Source organism: Brassica oleracea, chromosome C3 (assembly GCF_000695525.1).
Source record: "Brassica oleracea var. oleracea cultivar TO1000 chromosome C3, BOL, whole genome shotgun sequence".
NCBI classification, from domain to species: domain Eukaryota; kingdom Viridiplantae; phylum Streptophyta; class Magnoliopsida; order Brassicales; family Brassicaceae; genus Brassica; species Brassica oleracea.
Genome location: NC_027750.1, coordinates 24,194,135 through 24,215,581, shown reverse-complemented (window position 1 = coordinate 24,215,581; position 21,447 = coordinate 24,194,135). Strand labels below are relative to the sequence as shown.

The 21,447-nt window shown below is 37.7% G+C and overlaps 4 protein-coding genes across 5 annotated transcripts; 3 read left to right on the top strand and 1 right to left on the bottom strand.

Annotated features, from left to right (window-relative positions):
* Positions 1-2,416: 2,416 nt before the first annotated feature.
* LOC106333995 lies at positions 2,417-3,096 on the top strand. Its single transcript, XM_013772366.1, has one exon. It carries the CDS (start codon positions 2,438-2,440, stop codon positions 3,074-3,076), a length of 639 nt encoding a protein of 212 aa, XP_013627820.1. The 5' UTR covers positions 2,417-2,437; the 3' UTR covers positions 3,077-3,096.
* Positions 3,097-5,145: 2,049 nt separating this feature from the next.
* On the top strand, positions 5,146-9,900 carry LOC106328185 (alpha-L-arabinofuranosidase 1-like). Its single transcript, XM_013766570.1, has 17 exons — positions 5,146-5,420; positions 5,964-6,208; positions 6,289-6,343; positions 6,660-6,862; positions 6,936-7,057; positions 7,126-7,279; positions 7,349-7,418; positions 7,505-7,650; positions 7,728-7,773; positions 7,852-8,049; positions 8,122-8,240; positions 8,325-8,396; positions 8,469-8,572; positions 8,976-9,032; positions 9,118-9,307; positions 9,376-9,522; positions 9,600-9,900. Exons 2-17 carry the CDS (start codon positions 6,005-6,007, stop codon positions 9,753-9,755), a joined length of 2,043 nt encoding a protein of 680 aa, XP_013622024.1. The 5' UTR covers positions 5,146-5,420; positions 5,964-6,004; the 3' UTR covers positions 9,756-9,900.
* A 325-nt stretch (positions 9,901-10,225) lies between these two features.
* LOC106332941 (putative pectinesterase/pectinesterase inhibitor 24) lies at positions 10,226-13,024 on the bottom strand. Its single transcript, XM_013771426.1, has 3 exons — positions 12,344-13,024; positions 11,824-12,183; positions 10,226-11,050 (listed from the first exon to the last, which is right to left on the bottom strand). The coding sequence occupies exons 1-3, from the start codon at positions 12,984-12,986 to the stop codon at positions 10,374-10,376; spliced, it is 1,680 nt and encodes a 559-aa protein (XP_013626880.1). The 5' UTR covers positions 12,987-13,024; the 3' UTR covers positions 10,226-10,373.
* A 1,322-nt stretch (positions 13,025-14,346) lies between these two features.
* LOC106336130 (probable DNA gyrase subunit A, chloroplastic/mitochondrial) lies at positions 14,347-20,649 on the top strand. 2 transcript variants are annotated; one of them, XM_013774860.1, is made up of 27 exons: positions 14,347-14,848; positions 14,928-14,997; positions 15,095-15,160; positions 15,253-15,354; positions 15,440-15,484; positions 15,574-15,672; positions 15,781-15,867; positions 15,954-16,024; positions 16,485-16,593; positions 16,682-16,744; positions 16,845-16,910; positions 17,005-17,093; positions 17,283-17,331; positions 17,517-17,603; positions 17,711-17,795; positions 17,981-18,051; positions 18,144-18,233; positions 18,478-18,603; positions 18,685-18,842; positions 18,927-19,008; positions 19,075-19,239; positions 19,327-19,428; positions 19,506-19,642; positions 19,735-19,855; positions 19,990-20,044; positions 20,138-20,237; positions 20,319-20,649. In XM_013774860.1, the coding sequence occupies exons 1-27, from the start codon at positions 14,451-14,453 to the stop codon at positions 20,440-20,442; spliced, it is 2,817 nt and encodes a 938-aa protein (XP_013630314.1). In that variant the 5' UTR covers positions 14,347-14,450; the 3' UTR covers positions 20,443-20,649. The 2 variants fall into 2 exon arrangements, with proteins under 2 accessions (XP_013630314.1, XP_013630316.1); XM_013774862.1 differs by having other exon boundaries at positions 19,738-19,855; positions 20,319-20,628.
* The last annotated feature ends 798 nt before the right edge of the window (positions 20,650-21,447 follow it).

Genomic DNA, 21,447 nt, shown 5'->3' with positions numbered 1-21,447 from the left:
TCTTCTGTCCATTGTGGGTGCAGGAGGGACCTCCTTAGGAAGGGTTGATATTCCTTTACTTGCACGAACAGAGTCCTCATCTAGTTGCCCCTTTGGGAGATTGTTACCAAATCTGTCTACATACTGCCTCTCTTTTCCCTCAAGGCCTGAGGATTCCAGACATTCGCACGGTCTTTTCTTTCTCTCAGAGTTGGGCTTAACCTCTCAGACTTCCTACCATTATGATGGTAACCATGGATGTACTCTCCCCGAGCACCATGGGATCGATGTTCTCCCTCTGGAAGGGTATTTGTTTCCTCAGAAACTCTCCTCAATCTAGAGGGAATAGATGGAGTTTCAGGGTTCACCCGCAAAGGAGAGTCTCGAGTTCTAATCCGGCCTTCATGGTTCTCTAAAGTTAACTCTCTTGCAGCTTCTCTCGCTGCCCTTCTTTCTTGCCTTTGAGCTTCAGTCAGACTCGGATAGGTCTGTTCCTCGTGTGAGATGTGGCCACAGTTGAAACACCACCTAGACAGTCTTTCATACTTCAGCTCAAGCTTCACAATCTCACCAGAGGGTAATCTAGCCTTCCTGGCAAATTTTAAGGGTTCATCCACATTCACAGTGACTTGGACCCTAGCGGTGTTTGCATCAATGGCTCTGACCACCTCCCAGATTTCTCCCAATCTCCTGGAAGATATCAGTCAACCAGAAGTGAGTGGGGATACCTTGAACAGAGATCCAAAAGGTCATGGTATTTGGGAAGATATCTCCCACATGAAATGGCATGGGCGTTTGCTTAGAACCTTCAAAAGATCAGCTTCAGTGTTGAAATCAAACTGAAATCTGGAGTTTCCCAGATCCATTCCACGAACTCGACCTTCAACGTCCCATATCTTAGGCTTTAGAAGAACTGCTAGCAGTGCCTTGACGCTCCTTACGTCGGCGCTAAGGAGACGTCCCACAAGACTTTTGCTATCGTTTTGATGTCTGTGTTTGTCATTTCTAGTTTAGATTTTATTTTGGTATTTATGTTGTAATCGTTGTTTGCTAAGTAATGAAAATGGGGGAAATTTAGTTTTACTCTCTTAATTTAATTCTGACCCATTAAATAAAATACAAAATTATGAAATTATTGCTTCAAGAGTTAACCAAATAATGTTGAAATAAATACGAAACAACCAAAGGCCTTTTGCCTTACAACTCGATGATGTCTCTCTCCTTTAACCGAGGTAAGGTTCATGAGATCATGCAAGAGATGATGGAGAACAACGTTCAGTTCGTTACTCTCACCGCGAACAACGTTTTTGAGAGTAAACGCAGATGTATCAGCCGTTGACTTGATGGACAAGTATAAGAGAGAATGGCAACACAATATAAGCTCAAATTTTTGAAGTGAGGACGATGGACGCAATGGCAAGGCTTCTGAAACAGAAGGGTCAACACTAAAGGCTGTAGAGATAACATCGACTAAAAAAAGAAGTGTACCGTCTGTGGAATGAGTACAATTAAGAAAGATAACGTGGGGAGCATGAGTAATGATGAAGGGTATAGAAGTGTGATTACATCTTTGGTCAAGCTAGACGATGTAAAAGGAGCACAAGATATATTCAACGAGTGGGAGCCAGAGAGATACGAGTTTGCTGATTTCTCGTTATTGCGAGGAGGAGAAGTATAATGAAGTGAAGACAAGGGTTACAGTTTGAGTTGTTTAAGGATGTATGTGTTAGTTAACGGCTACTTCGTTTGGGGTTGGGTTTGTTCCATGCATGGTATGGCTTTGTGCAGTTACAAATTCTTTTTGAAGTTTTTTTTTGTGTTTTTAGGTCCGATCGGATTTTTAAATCTAAATATTAAATTTTATACCCACAAGTGCTGCTGGTAAAACACTTAGTATAAAATTAAAAATCTAGTTATGCATTTTCTGTTTTTGAATTTTAAAATTTTAGGATAGCAACATAATATCTATAAGAATTTTTTTTTTTTAAATAAATATTTTAAATTTTAGATAATAATAATTATTATTAGTACTGCATAATCTAAAACCTGTCAATAACCCTAATTCAGTTCCTACCCTCCGCACCGCCTATTACTATATATATATATATATGTATAACAAGGAGTAAGAGCATCCCCATTACTGAAACGGGGGGGGGTGTTGATTCCCAAAGCAGATTATTATTATTTTTTCTTTTTTTCGTTTGATTTTTCTAAAAAAAAAAAAATTATAACCGAACCAATCGGACCGCCACGTGGCGTAGGGCCCGCGAAACAGTGATGAAACGGGTTCACAACGAAGCACTTCTGCGAGACAGGTTCATAAAATGAATGGGGTCCATAAATATTATACTATTTTTTGTGTTTTAGAAAATGTGAGAGCTCGGGGAGTGAACCCCTAACGGGGATGCTCTAAGAAAGAAAACAAAAAAAAACAAAACAAAAAGAGAAGATAATATATATGCAGAAGATTGCAATGAGTAGAAAAGAAGTGATTGTATGCCGAGGAATATGGTATGTAATGGCTCTACTCTCGCTCTTTGGCCTCTCCATATCACTCAATCTTCTCTGGCCACCTGGGGGAAAGTCACCAGCATTGTCTCGGTTCCTGAGGGACGGCGCGGTGAGTGCCACAACATTCTATGCGGTGACGCTACTCAGGTATCTCTTATTCACCGATACTCCCTCCAGTAATTGCTACAAGGATTTCACTACAGACAAAGAGAGGATTCCTCAGGTTGTGTTTGCGGAGTTTTCTATATTGGCGTTATTTTGTTCTCCTTATCTTTTGGTGGATCATCCTGATCATGACGTATGGTTATACATGTCGTTATTCACCATATCGTTGTTCACCGGTGGGATAGGTCTGATTCAGCTATCCGATAAGTTTAGGATGGATATGAAGCATGCTTATATCACGCTTCTTTGCGGTTGGTTGTGTTGGCTTTTTGGCAGTTATGTTTTTATTTACCTCCCCAGTATGGCCGTGGCTATGATTCCTATAGGAGTTTACTGGATGTTCGCCCTTTCTATCCTTTTGTATAATTTCTGCAGTGAGGAATTTTCTATAAATTCCAGCGATTCCCCTCTTCCTACTTAATTCTCTTGCTTAATTTTTCTTAATGGTATTGTAAGTCCATATTAGAGACTCCACGTTCTGAGTTTAATGACATGCTAACTTTTTGCTTTTACCATTTATCTGAGAATAGTTTAGCTACAAAATTACTACTCATACATATCCTTAGTTAACTTGAACTACTCAAAAGCTATTCATGACTTTTTGGAAATTTGGCAATTGTAATCTATATAACATCATCGTGAACCAAACGTAAATACCACTATCAGAACAATATACTGTTTTTTCTTTACCAAGTTCATAGTGAAACATGGAGAGAAACTACGGTATAGCTAAGTATTAATTAAAAGAAAAACAGCGATAATAAAGGTAAAAATCAGAGCCGGCCTTGACAAGTTTTAGCTTACAAGCATTTAAAAGAATATCTAACCTGAACATGTTATAAACCAGAAGATCTGTCGATTAAATATTGAAATTTGTTTCAGTTTATAAACCAATCAATCTTTACCAAACATAGAAGTGGGTCTTGGGTGATACTGGGCACAGCTAAGTGAAACATTGATCTATGACCCCAAATTTTTATAAAAATAATTTATATAAACAAAGTTTCCAACTTTTTTTTAAAACATATTAAATTTTAATAAATTGTTTATAGATTTCAAAATCTTATGGCCTACTTGTGTATATATATGACTAGGCATGAAAATTTATGAAGAATATAGTGTGGTTGTGAATAATGATTTGTATCAAATACTAGAAGTTACAGATGTCATGTCTAAACCGATCAATAAATCTCTAGCACAGCACATATAGAAGAGGGGTACAGTATATGGTTGTGAATAATGATTGGTATAGATATATATACCTGAATATCAATTGTGGAACCAAGTTCCACGTTGTCTTGATCGATGCAAAGGTAATCACTAAAGTTATATCTTTGCATAATATTTGCATAATATTCTAGATTATTCTTAGATATTTTAAATAAATTTAACACTTAAAAAAATTAAATTAAATAGGCTTAAATAGTTAAACTTCTTTGGGATCGGCCCATTTGTTCTCGACCATAATGGGCCATGACAGACCAATTAACTTCGGCCTCTGGGTCCATCCAAACTTGTTGATCATATGGTTTTGCGAAGTATTTGCTTTAAAACTTGTTTGATATCTTACAAATGAAGATATCACCTCTTTATATACAAGTTCACCTCTTCAATGGACGATGTAGATAGAACCGAATCAACGGTTGAGATATAACATTTTAGAAGTTTCTACACTGGTGCACAAAAACAAAGTTTCTACACTTCTTTCTAAACTTACTCTCTAATCAATTTCACTTTTGAGTATTCTACAATTCTCCATAACATTTTAGATTATTCTTAAATATTTTACAAAAATTTAACACTTAAGAAAATTTTAAGTAAAGTAGGTTTAAACTTCTTTGGGATTGGCCTGTTTGTTGTCGACCAGAATGTGCCGTGACAGATCTATTAATTTTGGCGCATGGATCCAAAGTTTAGAGGCTGGGTCTGACTTGGTGAGACAAGACCAGGACTGGACATGCAAGCTATGAACCGATTCTCTTAATGTGAGCCACGAATTGTTTCTCTTCTCTTCTTCCTCCCATACGCCTTCCACTCAAAGATCCCAAAGATGAGACAACAAGCAAACCGGTGCAGAACTAAGTTGGTTCCACAAAGGTGGATAGTAAACTGTATAACCAACAAAAACATAAGTGACTCTAACCATTCATAATCTTGACTCTCAGTAGTATGAATGGACACAGCTTCGATTATATCAGTCAGAAAGAAGTTCATCCCACTACTAAAAGCAATCTAAAATTAAATAAAACAGAACAAAATCAAAGACTTGGAGTTTTCATCTGATAACCAAACAAATAATAATTTTTTTAAAAAAATATATATTATAATCAGATTCAAATGTAGCACATATATATGGACATTGTAGCACTTCAAAATACAAACTACAACTCGTATCATTTAAACAAATAGTAACTTTTTTTTTTGTTAATTGACATGAATATACAAACTACAACTCGTATCATCACTAAAGAAAAATGTCATTGGGAAAATTCATCATTATCCATAAACAAAAACAAGAAAAAAAAAAGGAGATGAGCAGGTGGGTGAAAATTCAGTAGTACTCGCTTCTAATCAACATCTACTTCCACGAAAACAAGCAATTCCATCAAACGTGAAAGCAAGTTTTCCTTTAATATTTTGATTCTCACTCTTAAGCAAAATATCTCGACACCTACCACAAAACAGACATTCTTTATACTTACATCCCCTCTTCTGTCTGATCCTCAACCCATTTCTTGTCTCGATCCATCCGTTGATTTTTTCAGGTTTGTTTCCGTTGTTCATTCACTGTTTATGTTATGGTTATACTATTCTACCACACACAGGCTCTGACTTTCTTACCAATGACATTTCAAAAAGAACTGAACTTTCAGTTTCTGAAGCCAATTTGATTCAATTTCAGAATATTTGAATCTTTCAGCTGAGAGATCGAAGCCACTCTTGATCTGGAACAAGCTTTTATCAAATCATTTCAACAAAAAAAAATTCTTTTTAAAAAAAAATCAAAAAAGTCTCCTTGTTTTGTGATTAGCTAATGTGGCATTATTAGTTATGGCTTTGATATTATCTTATGTATGATCCCAATTTATTGCAGTTCCAACGAGGACAAAGAAAAGAAGATTAGTGATCATATAATATAATATTATCCTAATGTGCTTATCTTCCTTTGGTTGAAGATAAACTGATAAGTCTAAGCAAAAGAGAGAATCTTTTCTACTTGTAGCTCTTACCTTATTTTCAGGCTCTTTTTTCTTTTATATATAAACCAACGGCCTGAGCTGAATAAGAATCCAACCTTTCTCTTATAGGAAGCTAGCTACACTTGGTTTCATTTTGCATGTGGTGAATAATGGATACGAAGTCTTTGAAGCTTCTCAGAAGTGTTTGCATACTTTCTTTCCTCCTCGGCTCTTGCTTTCTCTATCAAAGCCTTCATGTTGTTGTTGCTGCTCAAGAACAACAAGATACACAACCATCCGTGACTTTGCAAGTTAATGCTTCTAATGTAGCTGGACGACTCATTCCTGATACTCTCTTTGGCATTTTCTTCGAGGTTTGCTAACATAACACATCAAGTTATGGTTTGGACTTTTGAGTTTTCTTTAATGCTAATATGGTCAAAATCATTTGCAGGAGATAAACCATGCTGGTGCTGGTGGATTATGGGCTGAACTTGTTAGCAACAGAGGTTAGAATCTTTAGCTAACTAATCACGAGAAGCCATATCCAATGTATTTTGCTATTTTTTCCTCTAAAATAAAGAATCTCTATAATAGAGATGGAGTTCGTCTCAATATATTTATCTATATGTTCAAAATATAGAGTAGAAAATAGAGATTCTTATATTTTTCTCTATAAATATAGGAATAAATAGCAATCTCTATTCTAGAGGAAGAAATAGTAACGGGTTGGAGTGAATTTATAGATGTAAAAATAGCAATGGTTTGGAGATGCTTTAAGCTCCGGTTATTTACTTTTAAGTAAAAAAAATTTGGTTTTTACAGGGTTTGAAGCTGGTGGGCAGAACACACCGTCTAACATATGGCCTTGGTCCATTGTTGGTGATCAGTCATCTATATATGTAGTTACGGACCGTTCATCACCCTTTGAACGTAACAAAATCGCTTTGAGAATGGATGTGATCTGTGATAGCAGTGGTTGTCCCTCAGGTGGTGTTGGAGTCTATAACCCTGGTTACTGGGGCATGGTGAGTCTCTCTATTGTTGTCAAGAGTATGAGTTATAAGTTGTTCACTTCTTCTTTTTTCTATCTTCCCTTAGAATATTGAAGAAGGAAAGAAGTATAAGGTGGCGTTTTATGTGCGTTCGAGTGATGATATTGATCTGTCTGTGTCGTTGACAAGCTCTGATGGAACGTTGACTCTTGCTTCTGAAAAGTTCATGTGAGAAAACACTTGAATGAATACGTCTATGTTGTTGTTGTTTTCATCTTCTGTTTGTTTTAATGTAGAGCGTCTACTTCTGATGTTTCGAAGTGGACTAAGAAGGAGGTTATGCTGGAGGCGAAAGGGACAGATCATGCTGCAAGGCTTCAGTTAACAACAACCAAGAAAGGGTCATTATGGATTGACCAAGTCTCTGCCATGCCGGTTGATACTTACAAGGTAATAGATTTTAAGTATTTATTACAAGTTTGTTAATAGATACTTACAATCTCTCTTGATTTATTGCAGGGACATGGCTTTAGAAACGATCTTTACCAAATGATGGCTGATATAAAACCTCGCTTCATCCGTTTCCCAGGTTAATGCTCAAGACTAGTAGCATCTTGTTACGTATGCAGCTTAAGTTTTTTCATTCACTCTTACTCTGGATCATTGTGGAGTTAGGTGGTTGTTTTGTTGAGGGTGAATGGTTAAGTAATGCATTCCGCTGGAAAGAAACGGTTGGTCCTTGGGAAGAGAGACCAGGACACTTTGGTGATGTTTGGAAGTATTGGACTGATGATGGCCTTGGCCACTTTGAGTTCTTTCAAGTGAGACTTCTGAAACATGCAGTACATCTGTATTGATTCTCTAAGCTCTAACAAATGTTAAATGAACATTCTTGCAGTTGGCAGAAGACATTGGAGCAGCCCCAATATGGGTGTTTAACAACGGTAATCTAGTAAACTTCTTTTGTGTTCCAAACCCATGGGTTGACGTTGTTCTTTACAAGTGTTTCAACCTTTATGTAGGGATCAGTCACAATGATGAAGTTGAAACTGCCAGTATCATGCCCTTTGTCCAGGAAGCACTTGATGGTATAGAGTTTGCTAGGGGAGACGCTAACTCTACATGGGGGTCGGTTCGAGCTTCAATGGGACGCCAGGAGCCTTTTGAACTGAAGTATGTTGCTATTGGGAATGAGGATTGTGGAAAGACTTACTACAGAGGTTTCTTTACATCTCTCTATGATTACATTTGATAGAATTCTTTGGTACTAAAGTAAGATTACAACTTTACAGGGAACTATATTGTGTTCTATGATGCTATCAAAAAGGCTTATCCAGATATCAAAATCATCTCCAATTGTGATGGATCATCTAGTCCTCTTGACCATCCTGCTGATTACTATGATTTTCATGTAAAAAAAAAAACATAACTTTGAACTGCTTCTTTTTGTGCGTGTGTTTCTGTCTTAAAGAAAGTGTTTTCCTTTTTGTCACAGATATACACTTCTGCTAGCAGTTTGTTTTCAATGTATCATCAGTTTGACGGAACTTCACGCAAGGGTCCAAAGGTTTGTGGTGAATAGATTATATGAAGCCTTTTTCAGCGTTTTCTTGCTCACTCTGTGTAACTTTGTTTGCAGGCTTTTGTCAGTGAATATGCTGTGACTGGAAAAGATGCTGGTACAGGAAGCCTTCTCGCCGCTCTTGCTGAAGCTGCGTTTCTCATTGGTCTTGAAAAAAACAGGTATTCTTCAACTTTCCCTCATCTTCTAAGGCTATGAGTAGGCCTTCATGGTCGGGTAGAAATTTGGGTAGTTCGGTTCAACCAAAATCTCGCCAAATTGAACCAAAACAAAGTTCGGTTTGGTATTCGTGTAGTTCGGTTTTAAATTTTTTACCAAAACTAACCGAAGCTTTTGGTTTCGATTATATTTGGTTAAAAATTCGGATAATTTTGGTTAATTCGGCTAGTTCAGTTCGAAATTTGGTTAACATTTTTTTCCTGAAAAACTGAACTAACCGATTACCGAACCAAAAACCAAAGTTTTTTTATAAACCTGCCGAATTGAACCGAAATTTCGGATTGGTTCGGTTAAAAACAGCAGCCTAGCTATGAGCAAAACATCTTGATGCTTTCTTTGTTGCAGTGACATTGTGGAAATGGCGAGCTATGCACCGCTCTTTGTGAACACAAACGATAGACGGTAACTCTCGTTCCGTTGTTATAATTTTACTCAGGAAGCCAAGGCAATAAAAACAACAATCTTGAATTCTTGATTTGGTTTTCAGGTGGAACCCTGATGCAATAGTCTTTAATTCATCTCATTTATATGGGACTCCTAGCTATTGGGTCCAACGGTTCTTTGCGGAGTCAAGCGGATCAACTCTTCTCAGTTCGGAACTCAAGGGAAACTCCTCTTCTCTTGTAGCATCTGTGATCTCATGGAAAAACAGTAGCCAAGATTACATACGCATAAAGGTACCTCTAGAGAAATATCTATAGAACGTTTAGAGCCTGAGTTGTCTAACTTTCAAATTCATTTTCAGGCTGTAAACTTTGGAGATAACTCAGTGAACCTGAAGGTGTTGGTCACTGGATTGGATCCGAACGTGATGAAAGTTTCAGGATCAAAAAGGACAGTACTCACATCTACAAATGTGATGGATGAAAACTCCTTCACACAGCCAGAGAAGGTAAATGAAGAAATCATCAGAACTTTTGAGTGCCGTTCCTTTTCTTAGTGCTTAAATCTGATTTGATTTTTTTGCAGGTTGTGCCACAAGAAAGCTTGCTAGAGATGGCTGAGGAGGATCTTACCGTTGTTCTCCCGCCACACTCGTTCTCTTCATTTGATTTGTTGAAGGAATCTGCAAAGATTAGAAAGCCAGTTTCTGATTCTTCCTATCAGAAAACCTCAACTATGTGATGAGACACGATTGATGATGACAAGGAGTATTAGAAAACTTCATGTTTAAAGGTCTCTTGTGGTTAAAGATACTTATATTACGTATGCGTACCCATGTGTATAAAGGGATAAAATAGTTTGCTCAATAAAATCTTACTTTCTTTAATCATGAGCATGTCTTGCCTTTGGATAACTTGATATGCACGTAACAAAATGCTAACAGTGTAATTTTAATTTAATCAAACTAATTGAATTTTTATCCGCGCTTGCATAATTATTTTTGATAAACAAATATCTTTTAATGAAAATATTATTTTGTCCACAAATTATATATTTTAACATTTGGTTTTTGTATTTAAATTTGTATGCAGTTATTATTTTTTGAGGAGTGCTAGATTTTTAGGTTAAGGAGAATTTGGTAGATAAAAAGCTATATTCTTAAATCATGAACATGTCTTGTCTTTGGATAACTTGATATGCACGTAACAAAATGTTAACGAATGTAATTTGAATTTAATCAAGCAAATAATACGACAGAATAACAATAAACACTTACATTTTAACAAAATATGTAAATACGTACACATCCAAAAAAAAATAAAGAGATTTGAAATGGAATCTCTTTGTCGGAAAACAAGCTCAGAGACCAGACCTGAACGGCACTTTCGTTGTCGGAAGCCATCTTTGTCCATCGATGAACGGTTTAACAGTAAACCTAGTCGCTTCCTTCTTACTTAAAAACCTCAACCCCTTCCACTTAACTCTATTCTTCGTCGACGCACCAGCGCCGAAGTTCTTATACTCACCGTAAAATATAGTATCCGGAGCCGAGTCTCCAACCCACGGCAACCACCCTTTCGGATCAATAAACCTATGTAGAGACGAATCCATTATCACCGTCGTGGAGAAGTTCTTCCACGGCCGGCCTAAAAACGTCTGAACACCTGTTAGATCACCTAGAGGAGAAATGGTGCAACGGTGGATCGAGATTCCTGTGTTCTGGTTCGGATCTTTACGTCCTTGGGCGGTGATTGTGTTCTTCTGTCCCTTCATTGGTCGGCGAGGGAGGATCTTGCAGTTTTGTAGTACGGACGCTGCGTTACCGAAGATGAAATCTACTGTTCCGATTATGGTGCACTCACGGTAGTATTGGCGTTGTGCGTGCACGTAAAGCGTGTCTTGGTATGCATTCATCGTGCATCGGTAAAAGGCGGTGAGGTCCGCGCTTACCATTAGAGCTACGGCTTGGTGTTTGGATGGACCGGCTGTGTTGATGAAGGCCATGTCTCTTGCCATAAACCCTTTCCCGAACACAGCTGTTGGAAACATAATATAGTAATGTTAAAACTGGGTTCTTGAAACATAGCAAAGTACAAACAAGTTTCTATTAATAAAGTAGAGTATAAAACTGGTTTCTTCGTGACAAGCAATGAGTATATATCTTCCTTGTGAAGATTATTTCATATAAAATCATTTTGGTTATTGTAGCCACAAAACAAGCATTGAAGTTGATTTAATTCGGGTTTCACTGTTTTCAATCCCTTCTCCACACATAGCATGCAAGCAGGGCGTACACAGAGCAATTGAACGTTTTATTGGATGACAACGGTTAAGTTTCATGTATTTTCAACTCCCTACCAGTTGATAATAATGATTGTATTAACTCAAACTCTCTGTATATTTATGAATTTCCCTTTAAAATTATAATGTCTAACCACTCAGAATATGATGGTTCTTATTAGTATTTCTTGAACCAAATTTTACTTTAGGACTGGTAGTAAACCGTTTTTGAATATACCTTACGTCGATCAGCAAATGAGTATATTAAGTTTTTTGAGTTTCTAACTCTAAACCAATTTGCAATGAGTAGCTTGACACACAATTTTTATATCTAGTTAAAAAAATATATATGAGATACACAATTGATTATTTTTTCCTATAATTTTTTTTATAAAAAATATTAAAAATATCCATTCTTGAGGTTATAAGATTAGTTGGTGTGTCATGTTATGTTTTTAGAGAATAAAATCATTAGTAAAACAACAAACTTGAGTTCTTTGTTTTAGAAAAAAAATAGATAGAGATTTACCAAATGTGGCGCTCTGGAAAGTGGGAGTTCCATCAACGACATTAAGTCTACTAGAGACAATACTCTTGCTCTCTCCATCTCCAACCACAACAACATTCCACATGCTCTTCTCCACTTTCACATTCTCAAAATAAACTCCTTTCTTCACATATATAACCGTCCTCTTCTTACTCTTCTCAGGCACATCCTTTAAAGCCCTACTTATCGTTCTATACTTCCCTGATCCATCCTTCGCCACCACAATATCCGCCACTTTCCTCAAATCCGTGCTCTGCAACAATCTCCTTCCCACGTTAAAGTCCACCGCCACGTCAGCACTAAGCAGACGCCTCCGTAGTTTGAAGGAGTCAGCGATCTTACCTAACCATGTGTGAATATAGTTAAAAAATGTTATGTTATGTTTCATAAGTTTCCAAATCAAAAATAAATTAACAATAAGTGGATTAATTAGCCTAATTTTTTATATATTCATTTATTAATTATCCAACTATCATATAGTAGTTTATTCATGTGATCTTACCTAGCCATGTAATGATCGCTAAGGCGTTACTCGTCATCTCCGTTGCGTTCTTGAGCTGACTTTCACCGAACGTCTTTGATTCTTGTTCGTTAAACTCAGCCAAAGTCTCAACACAAGTGTCTTGGTACGTCTCCGCTGAGCTCAGCCATGTACGGAGGTCTTCAACTAGCTCAGGTAACGTGACGTCACCGTTTTGTGACGATGTTAACGTGTCGTTGAGGTTATCTACCGTTAGGTCAAGAAGCTCAACGCAAGCACTCATGCTCGTGTTGCCGCCCGAGGAAGAGAACGCGTTACGAGCTTTTGAGACTTCTACGATTGTGATTTTGACCGCGTATATGAAGAGCTGTTCTGGATTGAGACTGCTTGCGTTTGGAGCCGCTCCGACCGTTTCAAGACACTTGTCTTTGTGTAATGTAACGTCGCAAACGGCTTTAACGGAGACCGAGATTGAGTCTCCGTTAACGTTGGTATCCGCGGTCGTTGACTTCTTGTTAGCCATGGTTCCGAAGACGGCTCCGAACACGATTCCGGCGAGCACGACTAGTGATACGGCGATGATTGCGATTCTCTTCCTCGACTTGCGTCGAGCTTCCAGCATGGCATGCTCACGCTCGTCTACTTTGCCGTATGTGGATAACATTTTCTTTGTTTTGAAGTTGATTGTTTCTTGTGTTTGGTTTGTGGAGGCTATAGAGTCAATATAAATACATAGGTAATATAATAACTCGAACAAAACTAACAACTTACGTGTTACGTGCGAGGCATAAAGAAGATCATTAGAACTAAATTAATCTTAATCATCAAGAATGTATTTTTAAGTATAAGTGGCTCTCATGTTTTTAAGCATATATATATGTCGGCGAAACATATATGTTACTTGGAATGTTTGTCATTTTTTGTTTGTTTAATTAGCATTGGGCACTATTGTCTTTATTTGATAGAATTATCCCGAAATTCTACGGTTCAACACTTCAATATTTATTTAGGATTATAATGTCAACTTTGGATGATAACATATAATCTGATATCAAGCTGTCAATGAATATACATGTTTGATAAGAATGAATTTGATTCATTTGTTTTTGTACGTTGTCGGCAGTTTCTTTTTCTTTCATGTAGCTCCTGCAATAGACCTATTAAACCTTCTTTTGGCAATGATACAAAACTATTGGCCTTTTTATTTTAAAATCTTTTGATCCAAGCCGAAATACAATATACAATCTAATCATCTTCCATGACGCTCAACGATTTAGGGTGTAAGTAGGCGGGATAAAATAAATCATGTCTCATGTAAAATACTATGTTTTATATCATCGGGTTAATAAATATATGTAATATGATCATACTTGGTCATGCAGCATGAGCTGAAATTGGTTTTATCTAGAAGAGCAAATCATTACTTCTCGGAAAACATATGGGTTACTAAGGCAAATGCTCCCGAATTCTTGTAGGAGTCTCGTTATGTGCATAAATGATTCAGTGAGCTCTTTATGATGACTTTGATGACTTATATGAATGTTTGTGATACTTCAAATTTTCAGGATTAGAAGCTTGGGCCTCTGATCGAGCTATACAAGATTCTTTTGAAGGCACCTGGTGTATATGAAGGTTGGTTCAGTGGTTTAGGAAGCTACTTCATATGTGAAGGATGAATATGAAAAGGCCCAACCCGAGTTTATGACCTATTTTTTTCAACAATTTGTGAACTTGATTACCTAAACAAAGGCACAATTTCAGTTCTATTAAATGAGAAATTGTACAAGATGTTTATCTTAAAAATTAAATACATAAATCGAAATTGAAGGTAGTAATCTATTTATATACTTTCTTTGGTCAGATGAGTAAAATATTATTATTTAAAATAAAATAAAATAAAATAAAAAATACCTTAAGAAATCACAAATTGAGATGGATAAGTTTTTTTTTTCGGACGACAAAAAAAAAAAAAAAAAAAAAAAAAAAAATATTAAAAACCACCCGACACAAACACTTGAAATTGGCGCCTGGGAAAAAAAAAAATCTTCGGACCTTCCGGTGTCGCTAGGGTTTTAACTTTTTAAATCCCTTTCCCCTTCTTCTACCAAATCCTTAAAACCCTTTGGGCATGACACCCTTTTGCCACTCCACTGTCTCAATCCCTAACCCTAACTCCCTCATGTCTCTCTCCTCCACTCTCCGCCTCTCCTCCTCCCTCCTCCGCCGCTCCCTCAGCCACCCTCGCCACTTCCGCTTCCCCCTCTCCGACCCACTACGCCGTCTCCGCCGCACTCAGCCCTCCGGCCTCCGCTTCATCTCCTCCCTTCCTCCACAGTCCTCAAACAACGGCGGCTTGATTATCTCCGGTGATGAAAACAGCAACGGCGGCGGGGACCCTCGTATCGTCCCCTTTGAGCTTCACAAGGAGGCTACAGAGTCTTACATGTCTTATGCCCTCTCTGTTCTCCTTGGACGCGCGTTGCCTGATGTTAGAGACGGCCTCAAGCCTGTTCATCGGAGAATCCTGTTAAGTGTTTAAATTTTAAGTTCAAAAAATAAAAATTCGGTTTTTTTTTTTAATATAAAGTTTGAGTCTTTCTTACAGGTTTGCTATGCACGAGCTGGGGATGTCTTCTAAGAAGCCATACAAGAAGTCTGCAAGAGTTGTCGGAGAGGTTAAGTGTTTTTTTTTTTTCCTTTCAATTTTTCTCTAGAGATGTCTGAGTGTGTTGCTGAGTAATGTTTGTGCTTGTGGAACGCTTTTAACTACAGGTTCTTGGTAAATTTCATCCGCATGGAGATACTGCTGTTTATGATTCTCTTGTTAGGATGGCTCAGGTATATATAAACATGTCTTAATCCACCATGGAATATTGTGTAGTCTCAAATAATGTCTGAATACATTCGTTTTTGCTGATTGTTGTTTGCAGAGCTTCTCCTTGAGATGTCCACTTATCCAAGGACATGGAAATTTCGGCTCCATTGATGCAGATCCTGCTGCTGCTATGCGTTACACTGAGTGCAGACTCGACGTGAGTATCTTTGTGTTTCTTTTTGTTATGGTGTTTCTGTTTTTGTCCTCAGCTGATTGATTTTTTTTTTTTTTTTTCTCTACAGCCACTTGCAGAGGCAGTGTTGTTAGCTGATCTTGACCAGGATACGGTAAATCATACATACGGCGTTCACTTACTCGCCAAGTTGAATAATTGTTGTCTCTTAGCCTCTCTTTTGTTTCTAAAATTTATTTGCAGGTTGACTTTGTGCCGAACTTTGATAACTCACAAAAGGAACCAACTGTGTTGCCAGCTCGTCTTCCTGCTCTATTGCTTAATGGAGCTTCTGGGATTGCGGTAAAAATAATCTGACAAACCTTAATTCTGAATTTCTTACTTATTCTATATTCGGTTTCTTGAGTTTATAATATGCAAGTGAGTTTAAATCATTTCCCCTCTCTTTAGGTTGGCATGGCAACGAATATTCCTCCTCATAACCTTGGGGAGTTGGTGGATGTGCTTTGCGCATTGATCCACAATCCAGAAGCAACGGTACAATAGCTACCTCTTCTCTTCTTTCTTTGCTTTAGTGTCCTGTCATATCATGCTGTTTCCACTTTCTTCTTTGTCGCATTCAGCTGCAAGAACTGCTGGAATACATGCCTGCGCCTGATTTTCCAACTGGAGGAACAATTATGGGAAACCTTGGGTAAGTCTTTGCTTTCCAGTTTTATCTTATCTCGTTTGTTGAGTCTGTTTGCTTCTGTTTTCATTCAGACTTCATCCAATGTCACATCTCTGTTAGTGTTAGTTAAAACGAACATTCTATGGTCACTCTATGATCAAATATAAGGACATTCTAAGACTTTATAAGAAAATAACTATGGATGTGGAGAAACATTTTTTTTCACCGCTAGTCAGATGTATGATTCTAACAGGTTACAAAAGCTTTACTTATGTCTGAAAACTGGTAAATAGGTTTCCTTATTTGCTTGTCCTATGCAGTTTTTTTAACCATTGTGTATTTTCTGATTGTATTGTATAAGCTTACATGTTATCTAATATATCTACACATATTTTTTTCTTTCGAGTTTGTTGAATACCGTTATCAAAAAACAAAAAGGGTTGCATGCATATGCCATTTCGTGATGTTAATCTTGCATTTGCAGGGTCTTAGATGCTTACCGAACTGGCCGAGGGCGTGTTGTAGTGAGAGGAAAAACTAAAGTTGAAATGTTGGATGCAAAGACAAAGCGCAATGCAGTTATCATCACAGAGGTGATTGACTTAGTTTTTCAGTTATATACTAATCTCCAAGGAGGCTTCCCGTAGAGTAACTAATCTCTTTAGTTAAAATTTATTGCAGATTCCTTACCAGACAAACAAAGCCACGCTTGTTCAGAAGATTGCCGAACTTGTTGAAAACAAGGTACTGAGTGATGTATCATGCAAATATATACTAAGTTGATGTTTGCAAAGTTTCTTTTCTTTTTTTCATTCTTTGACGTTATGTGTTTGTAAATGTGAAGATACTAGAGGGGATAAGTGACATACGAGACGAGAGTGATCGTAATGGGATGCGTGTGGTTATTGAGGTATTAAACTGTTTTCTCTACACTCTAATTTGTGCTTCAAAGTTCCATAGTGGAGGGTAACGGTTTTGGTATAATTTCAAAATATATCTCATAGCTCAAACGAGGAGGAGATCCAGCACTTGTGCTTAACAACCTTTACCGGCACACTGCCCTCCAATCAAGCTTCAGCTGCAACATGGTTGGGTGAGTTACTCTGACTTACCTTTTTGTTTTGCCGGTTATCTTATTTAACTCGAGAGTCTCGAGACCTATGGTTGAAACAGAAAAAAATAGGATCCACATTGGTTATGTAGAGAAGCATTTGCAGTTTCTCTAATGAGTATGTTGTATTCCTTGATCTTACCTGGTTATTAATATTACTTGTTTTTGCAGCATCTGTGATGGAGAGCCCAAGCTAATGGGTTTAAAAGAACTACTTCAGGTAACTACTTGCCTATGTAAATCATTTGTCTTTTTAAGTTACTGGATTTATATAATAAATAAACTGAAAATTGATCTTGCTTATATATATAAATATTTTCTTGGACTATGTCCAAGAACATAGGCCAGAAGGATGTTTAATTGTCTGTTACTTCTTTCATATTGGAGTATTATTTTTGTGTGTAGGCATTTATTGATTTCAGATGTTCTGTTGTCGAAAGGCGCGAAAGGTTCAAGCTTTCACATGCACAGAAAAGAAAGCATATTATTGAGGTGTGTGTTTGTGCTCTTTATCTTAATTATAAGTATTAAGTACTCTCGAATCTCACTATCTAACACACTGTTTAACTAATGTTTTCCTTCTAATTGCTTCACTATAGGGTATTGCGGTTGGACTTGACAATGTGGAAGCAGTAATCCAACTCATCAGAAAAGCTTCCTCCCCTTCGGCTGCTTTACAGAGTGGTAAGCTGTGTTTTACTTTGACAATTAACTGTATTAGAGCCATTTTTAAAATGATTACATTAGAAATGAACAACATAATATGTTTCTCGTCTTGGTTAATTAATCAAGTTCCATTTGGTGTTAGATTGTTGTTGCTTGCAAAGATTTATAATTGAATTTAAACATGGTGAAATTTATCTATACAGAATATGGGCTTTCTGAGGAACAAGCTGAGGCGATCTTGGCGATAAGTTTTCGAAGACTAACTGCTCTTGAGGTGCCTTTTTTATTCTATTCAATCGTCATCCTTTTTTGAAATTGATACTTGTAATATTGAAGATGTTCTAACTCGATTCCTACCTTCACCAGCGGAAGAAATTTACTGATGAGAGTAGTTCACTGACGGAGCAAATTACAAAGCTGGAACAGCTACTTTCAAGCAGAACTAACATTTTGAAGGTAACAAACATTCTAATGCTTGTTCCTTATGCTTTCTCAGGAAACAGTGACTATTGCTTGTTGCCTTGTTTTCGTTGAGTTGAGTTGCTTACTACATATATTATATACATAACTGTTCTGGTGAAAGAATCTTGTGTTATTCTGGGCCATGTTGTAGAGAAGATATAGCTCTTTACTTCGTTTTCATCATGTTCATGTTACTTACTAATTTATTCGATTGGATCTTTACTAAATTTTTCTTTAGTTAATCGAGCAAGAAGCCATAGAGCTGAAGGACAGATTCTCAACTCCCAGGCGTTCAGTGTTGGAAGATTCCGACAGTGGTGACCTCGATGACATTGATGTCATTCCAAATGAAGAGATGCTGATGGTATGTTGCCATACTTAAACCTAGAAAGTTTCTCAACAACTTTGTTTGTTTTCTGACTTGTGATTTTCTGGATGGTTTCAGGCAATCAGCGAGAAGGGCTATGTGAAAAGGATGAAGCCTGATACGTTCAATCTCCAGAACCGTGGAACCATTGGCAAATCTGTAGGGAAACTTAGAGTTGATGATGCCATGTCTGACTTCCTCGTTTGTCATGCGCATGACCATGTACTCTTCTTCAGGTATTATTTAACTGAAAACCGCCTTTGTTTTCTTTTGATATCTTCCTTGTAACTAAGTTGCTAACACTTGTTTTTACATTTTAGTGACCGGGGCATAGTTTACTCAACCCGTGCTTATAAGATTCCAGAATGCTCTCGCAATGCAGCTGGCACACCTTTGGTTCAGGTAGTCATCTATCTATGTATATACATGCCTTGTGGAAGCAGATACTAATGTGACTTGTGGAAGCAGATACTGTCAATGTCAGAAGGTGAAAGGGTAACATCCATTGTTCCTGTCAGCGAGTTTTCGGAAGACCAGTATCTCCTGATGCTGACAGTGAATGGCTGCATCAAGAAAGTACCTTTGAAGCTGTTCTCAGGGATACGCTCAACTGGAATCATAGCGATTCAATTGGTTTGTTTACTTTCTCCTTTCAAGTCAAGTTTTAGGTACACTCTTCTTAGCAAAAGGTTGTTCTAACATAAGTGTTTTTGTCTGCAGAATTCTGGTGATGAGTTGAAATGGGTTCGTTGCTGCTCAAGCGACGATCTTGTGGCTATGGCGTCCCAGAACGGAATGGTTGTCCTGAGTACATGCGATGGTGTAAGTTAGACTTCTTGATTCTTTTTAGAGTAAACGTTGTGTTACTTAAGAGAACTCTCATGGCTATTGTTTATTAGGTTCGAACGCTGAGCAGAAACACAAAGGGAGTGACTGCCATGAGACTCAAGAATGCGGATAAGATGGCGAGCATGGACATCATACCTTCATCTCTGAGGAAAGATATTGAAGTGAAGTCAGAAGAAACTTCGGCTGAGTATGTGTTTCTTTAGTTACATTTGCTCTTAAAACTCTCATTGTCACACTGATTAATGTTTTGCCACTCTTCTATGCTCTGTTAACACAAAGCAGGAAACAATCAACCGGTCCGTGGCTGTTGTTCGTGTGTGAGAATGGCTATGGAAAGCGTGTTCCTCTGAGTAGCTTCAAGCCTTCTCGCCTGAACAGAGTTGGTTTGATCGGATCAAAGGTATGTTCTCTATTATCACTATCTCATCTCTTGTTAGCTTTGTTTGTTTCATCAGTTAGTTTAATTGAAATACAAGGATTATAACTCTGTGGTCAGCTTTGTTTGTTCATTCTTCTTTTGTCTCAATGTCTCAGTTCGCCGAGGATGATCGTCTTACTGCTGTGTTTGTTGTTGGCTACTCCTTAGCTGGTAAAGACATCACTCTTCTTCCGAAAATAATGATTTTATATGCTTTGAAACTGTTCTTTCTATAATCTTAAAAATGTCCTTTTCCCCTTGCAGAGGATGGAGAAAGCGATGAGCAAGTGGTTCTAGTGAGCCAAACCGGAACAGTGAACCGGATCAAAGTCAGGGACATCTCGATCCAATCACGCCGCGCACGGTATTATCTTTATTCCCTTCCCAAACTTGGCAAGTCTTTCCTTGTGGTTATTTTATATGTTCTCATATGAATTTTCTTCAGGGGAGTGATTCTCATGAGACTTGATTATGCTGGAAAGATTCAGTCTGCCTCTCTAATCTCTGCAGCAGATGTAGAAGAAGAGGAAGGAGTTCAAAGTCTTGAAGAGTCTGCTGCTAGCTTGTAGATTTTAACCTTATTCCCCCATCCAAAATCCGTACAGAGGCTATTAGTATATCTATGCTTTTGAATTGTTCTCTGATGTTACTTACTACGAGAAGAGGTGCCATGATTGTAATCGGTTATTAACTCTGGCGTCATGTTTATTCGTAAGTCCCAAACAAAAGATGCCTACTTGAGAAGTTGAGATTCACTGAAACGAGCCTTAGTCTTAGTAGAGATCGGTCCTGGTGTCCTTGAATGTAGATAATCCTTGTCCTCTGATTTCTATTTGGTCCCCTATAAAACACTGTCTATTTCACAAAAATCAACAAGAAATTCACAAAAAAAAAATCTTGTTAACAAAAGCTTTGGTCTCAAGAACAAGAAAGTGGACCAGGAAGAGGAAACTAATCAAATTGCAGTGAAACAGAGTTTTCAAATTTTGTTAGAGGATTTAAGAGCGGATGGTTTAGCGTGGACAGCAATATGGTTTACAGAGTTTATTTTTAAGTTGCTGACAAAAAAAAATTGTTTGAGGATATAATAAGTGTGTATATTTTTTTTTGATCAAACAAGCATTGCATTAGCTAGAAGGGTTCTACCCACCGCGAATGGTGTTTCTTACAAACTGATCGAGAGTTGATTTTGCCACAGAATCAGCCTCTGAATTAAAGTTTCGAGAAATGAAAGCAAAGGAAATGACATCAAAATAGGACATAAAGTGGTAGATATCAAACATGATACCGAACAGTTCCGGTTGACACCCTCTCGTCTTCAACAGATTGATCAGAGATAAGGAATCGGATAGAACCGCCAAGGATCGGACGTTTGAATAAAACGCAAGAGCAACCGCTCGGTGAACAGCAATGGCTTCGGCCATGAGAGCTGATGATACGTGATTAAGGGAATCAGATATGGTGGGGTGAGTAAACGCTACATCACCGCTGAAGATTACTCCAATACCGCACTTCCCTGAGCTACTGTCCCAAGCCGCATCCACTTTGCATATTAGTACTCCGGTCTGCACAGG

What these genes read in the sequence shown, in the direction of transcription:
- LOC106333995 (XM_013772366.1), top strand. Translation starts at nt 2,438, where the DNA reads ATGCAGAAGATTGCAATGAGTAGAAAAGAAGTGATTGTATGCCGAGGA.
- LOC106328185 (XM_013766570.1), top strand. Translation starts at nt 6,005, where the DNA reads ATGGATACGAAGTCTTTGAAGCTTCTCAGAAGTGTTTGCATACTTTCT. An exon ending in TGGAAAGACTTACTACAGAG is followed by an intron (nt 8,050 to 8,121) that starts GTTTCTTTACAT and finishes ACAACTTTACAG; the next exon opens with GGAACTATATTGTGTTCTAT. An exon ending in CCTTCACACAGCCAGAGAAG is followed by an intron (nt 9,523 to 9,599) that starts GTAAATGAAGAA and finishes ATTTTTTTGCAG; the next exon opens with GTTGTGCCACAAGAAAGCTT.
- LOC106332941 (XM_013771426.1), bottom strand. Translation starts at nt 12,986, where the DNA reads ATGTTATCCACATACGGCAAAGTAGACGAGCGTGAGCATGCCATGCTG. An exon ending in AGCGATCATTACATGGCTAG is followed by an intron (nt 12,184 to 12,343) that starts GTAAGATCACAT and finishes ACACATGGTTAG; the next exon opens with GTAAGATCGCTGACTCCTTC. An exon ending in TTTCCAGAGCGCCACATTTG is followed by an intron (nt 11,051 to 11,823) that starts GTAAATCTCTAT and finishes TGTTTCCAACAG; the next exon opens with CTGTGTTCGGGAAAGGGTTT.
- LOC106336130 (XM_013774860.1), top strand. Translation starts at nt 14,451, where the DNA reads ATGACACCCTTTTGCCACTCCACTGTCTCAATCCCTAACCCTAACTCC. An exon ending in GTTTAAAAGAACTACTTCAG is followed by an intron (nt 17,332 to 17,516) that starts GTAACTACTTGC and finishes TTTTGTGTGTAG; the next exon opens with GCATTTATTGATTTCAGATG. An exon ending in TTGGTTTGATCGGATCAAAG is followed by an intron (nt 19,856 to 19,989) that starts GTATGTTCTCTA and finishes TCAATGTCTCAG; the next exon opens with TTCGCCGAGGATGATCGTCT.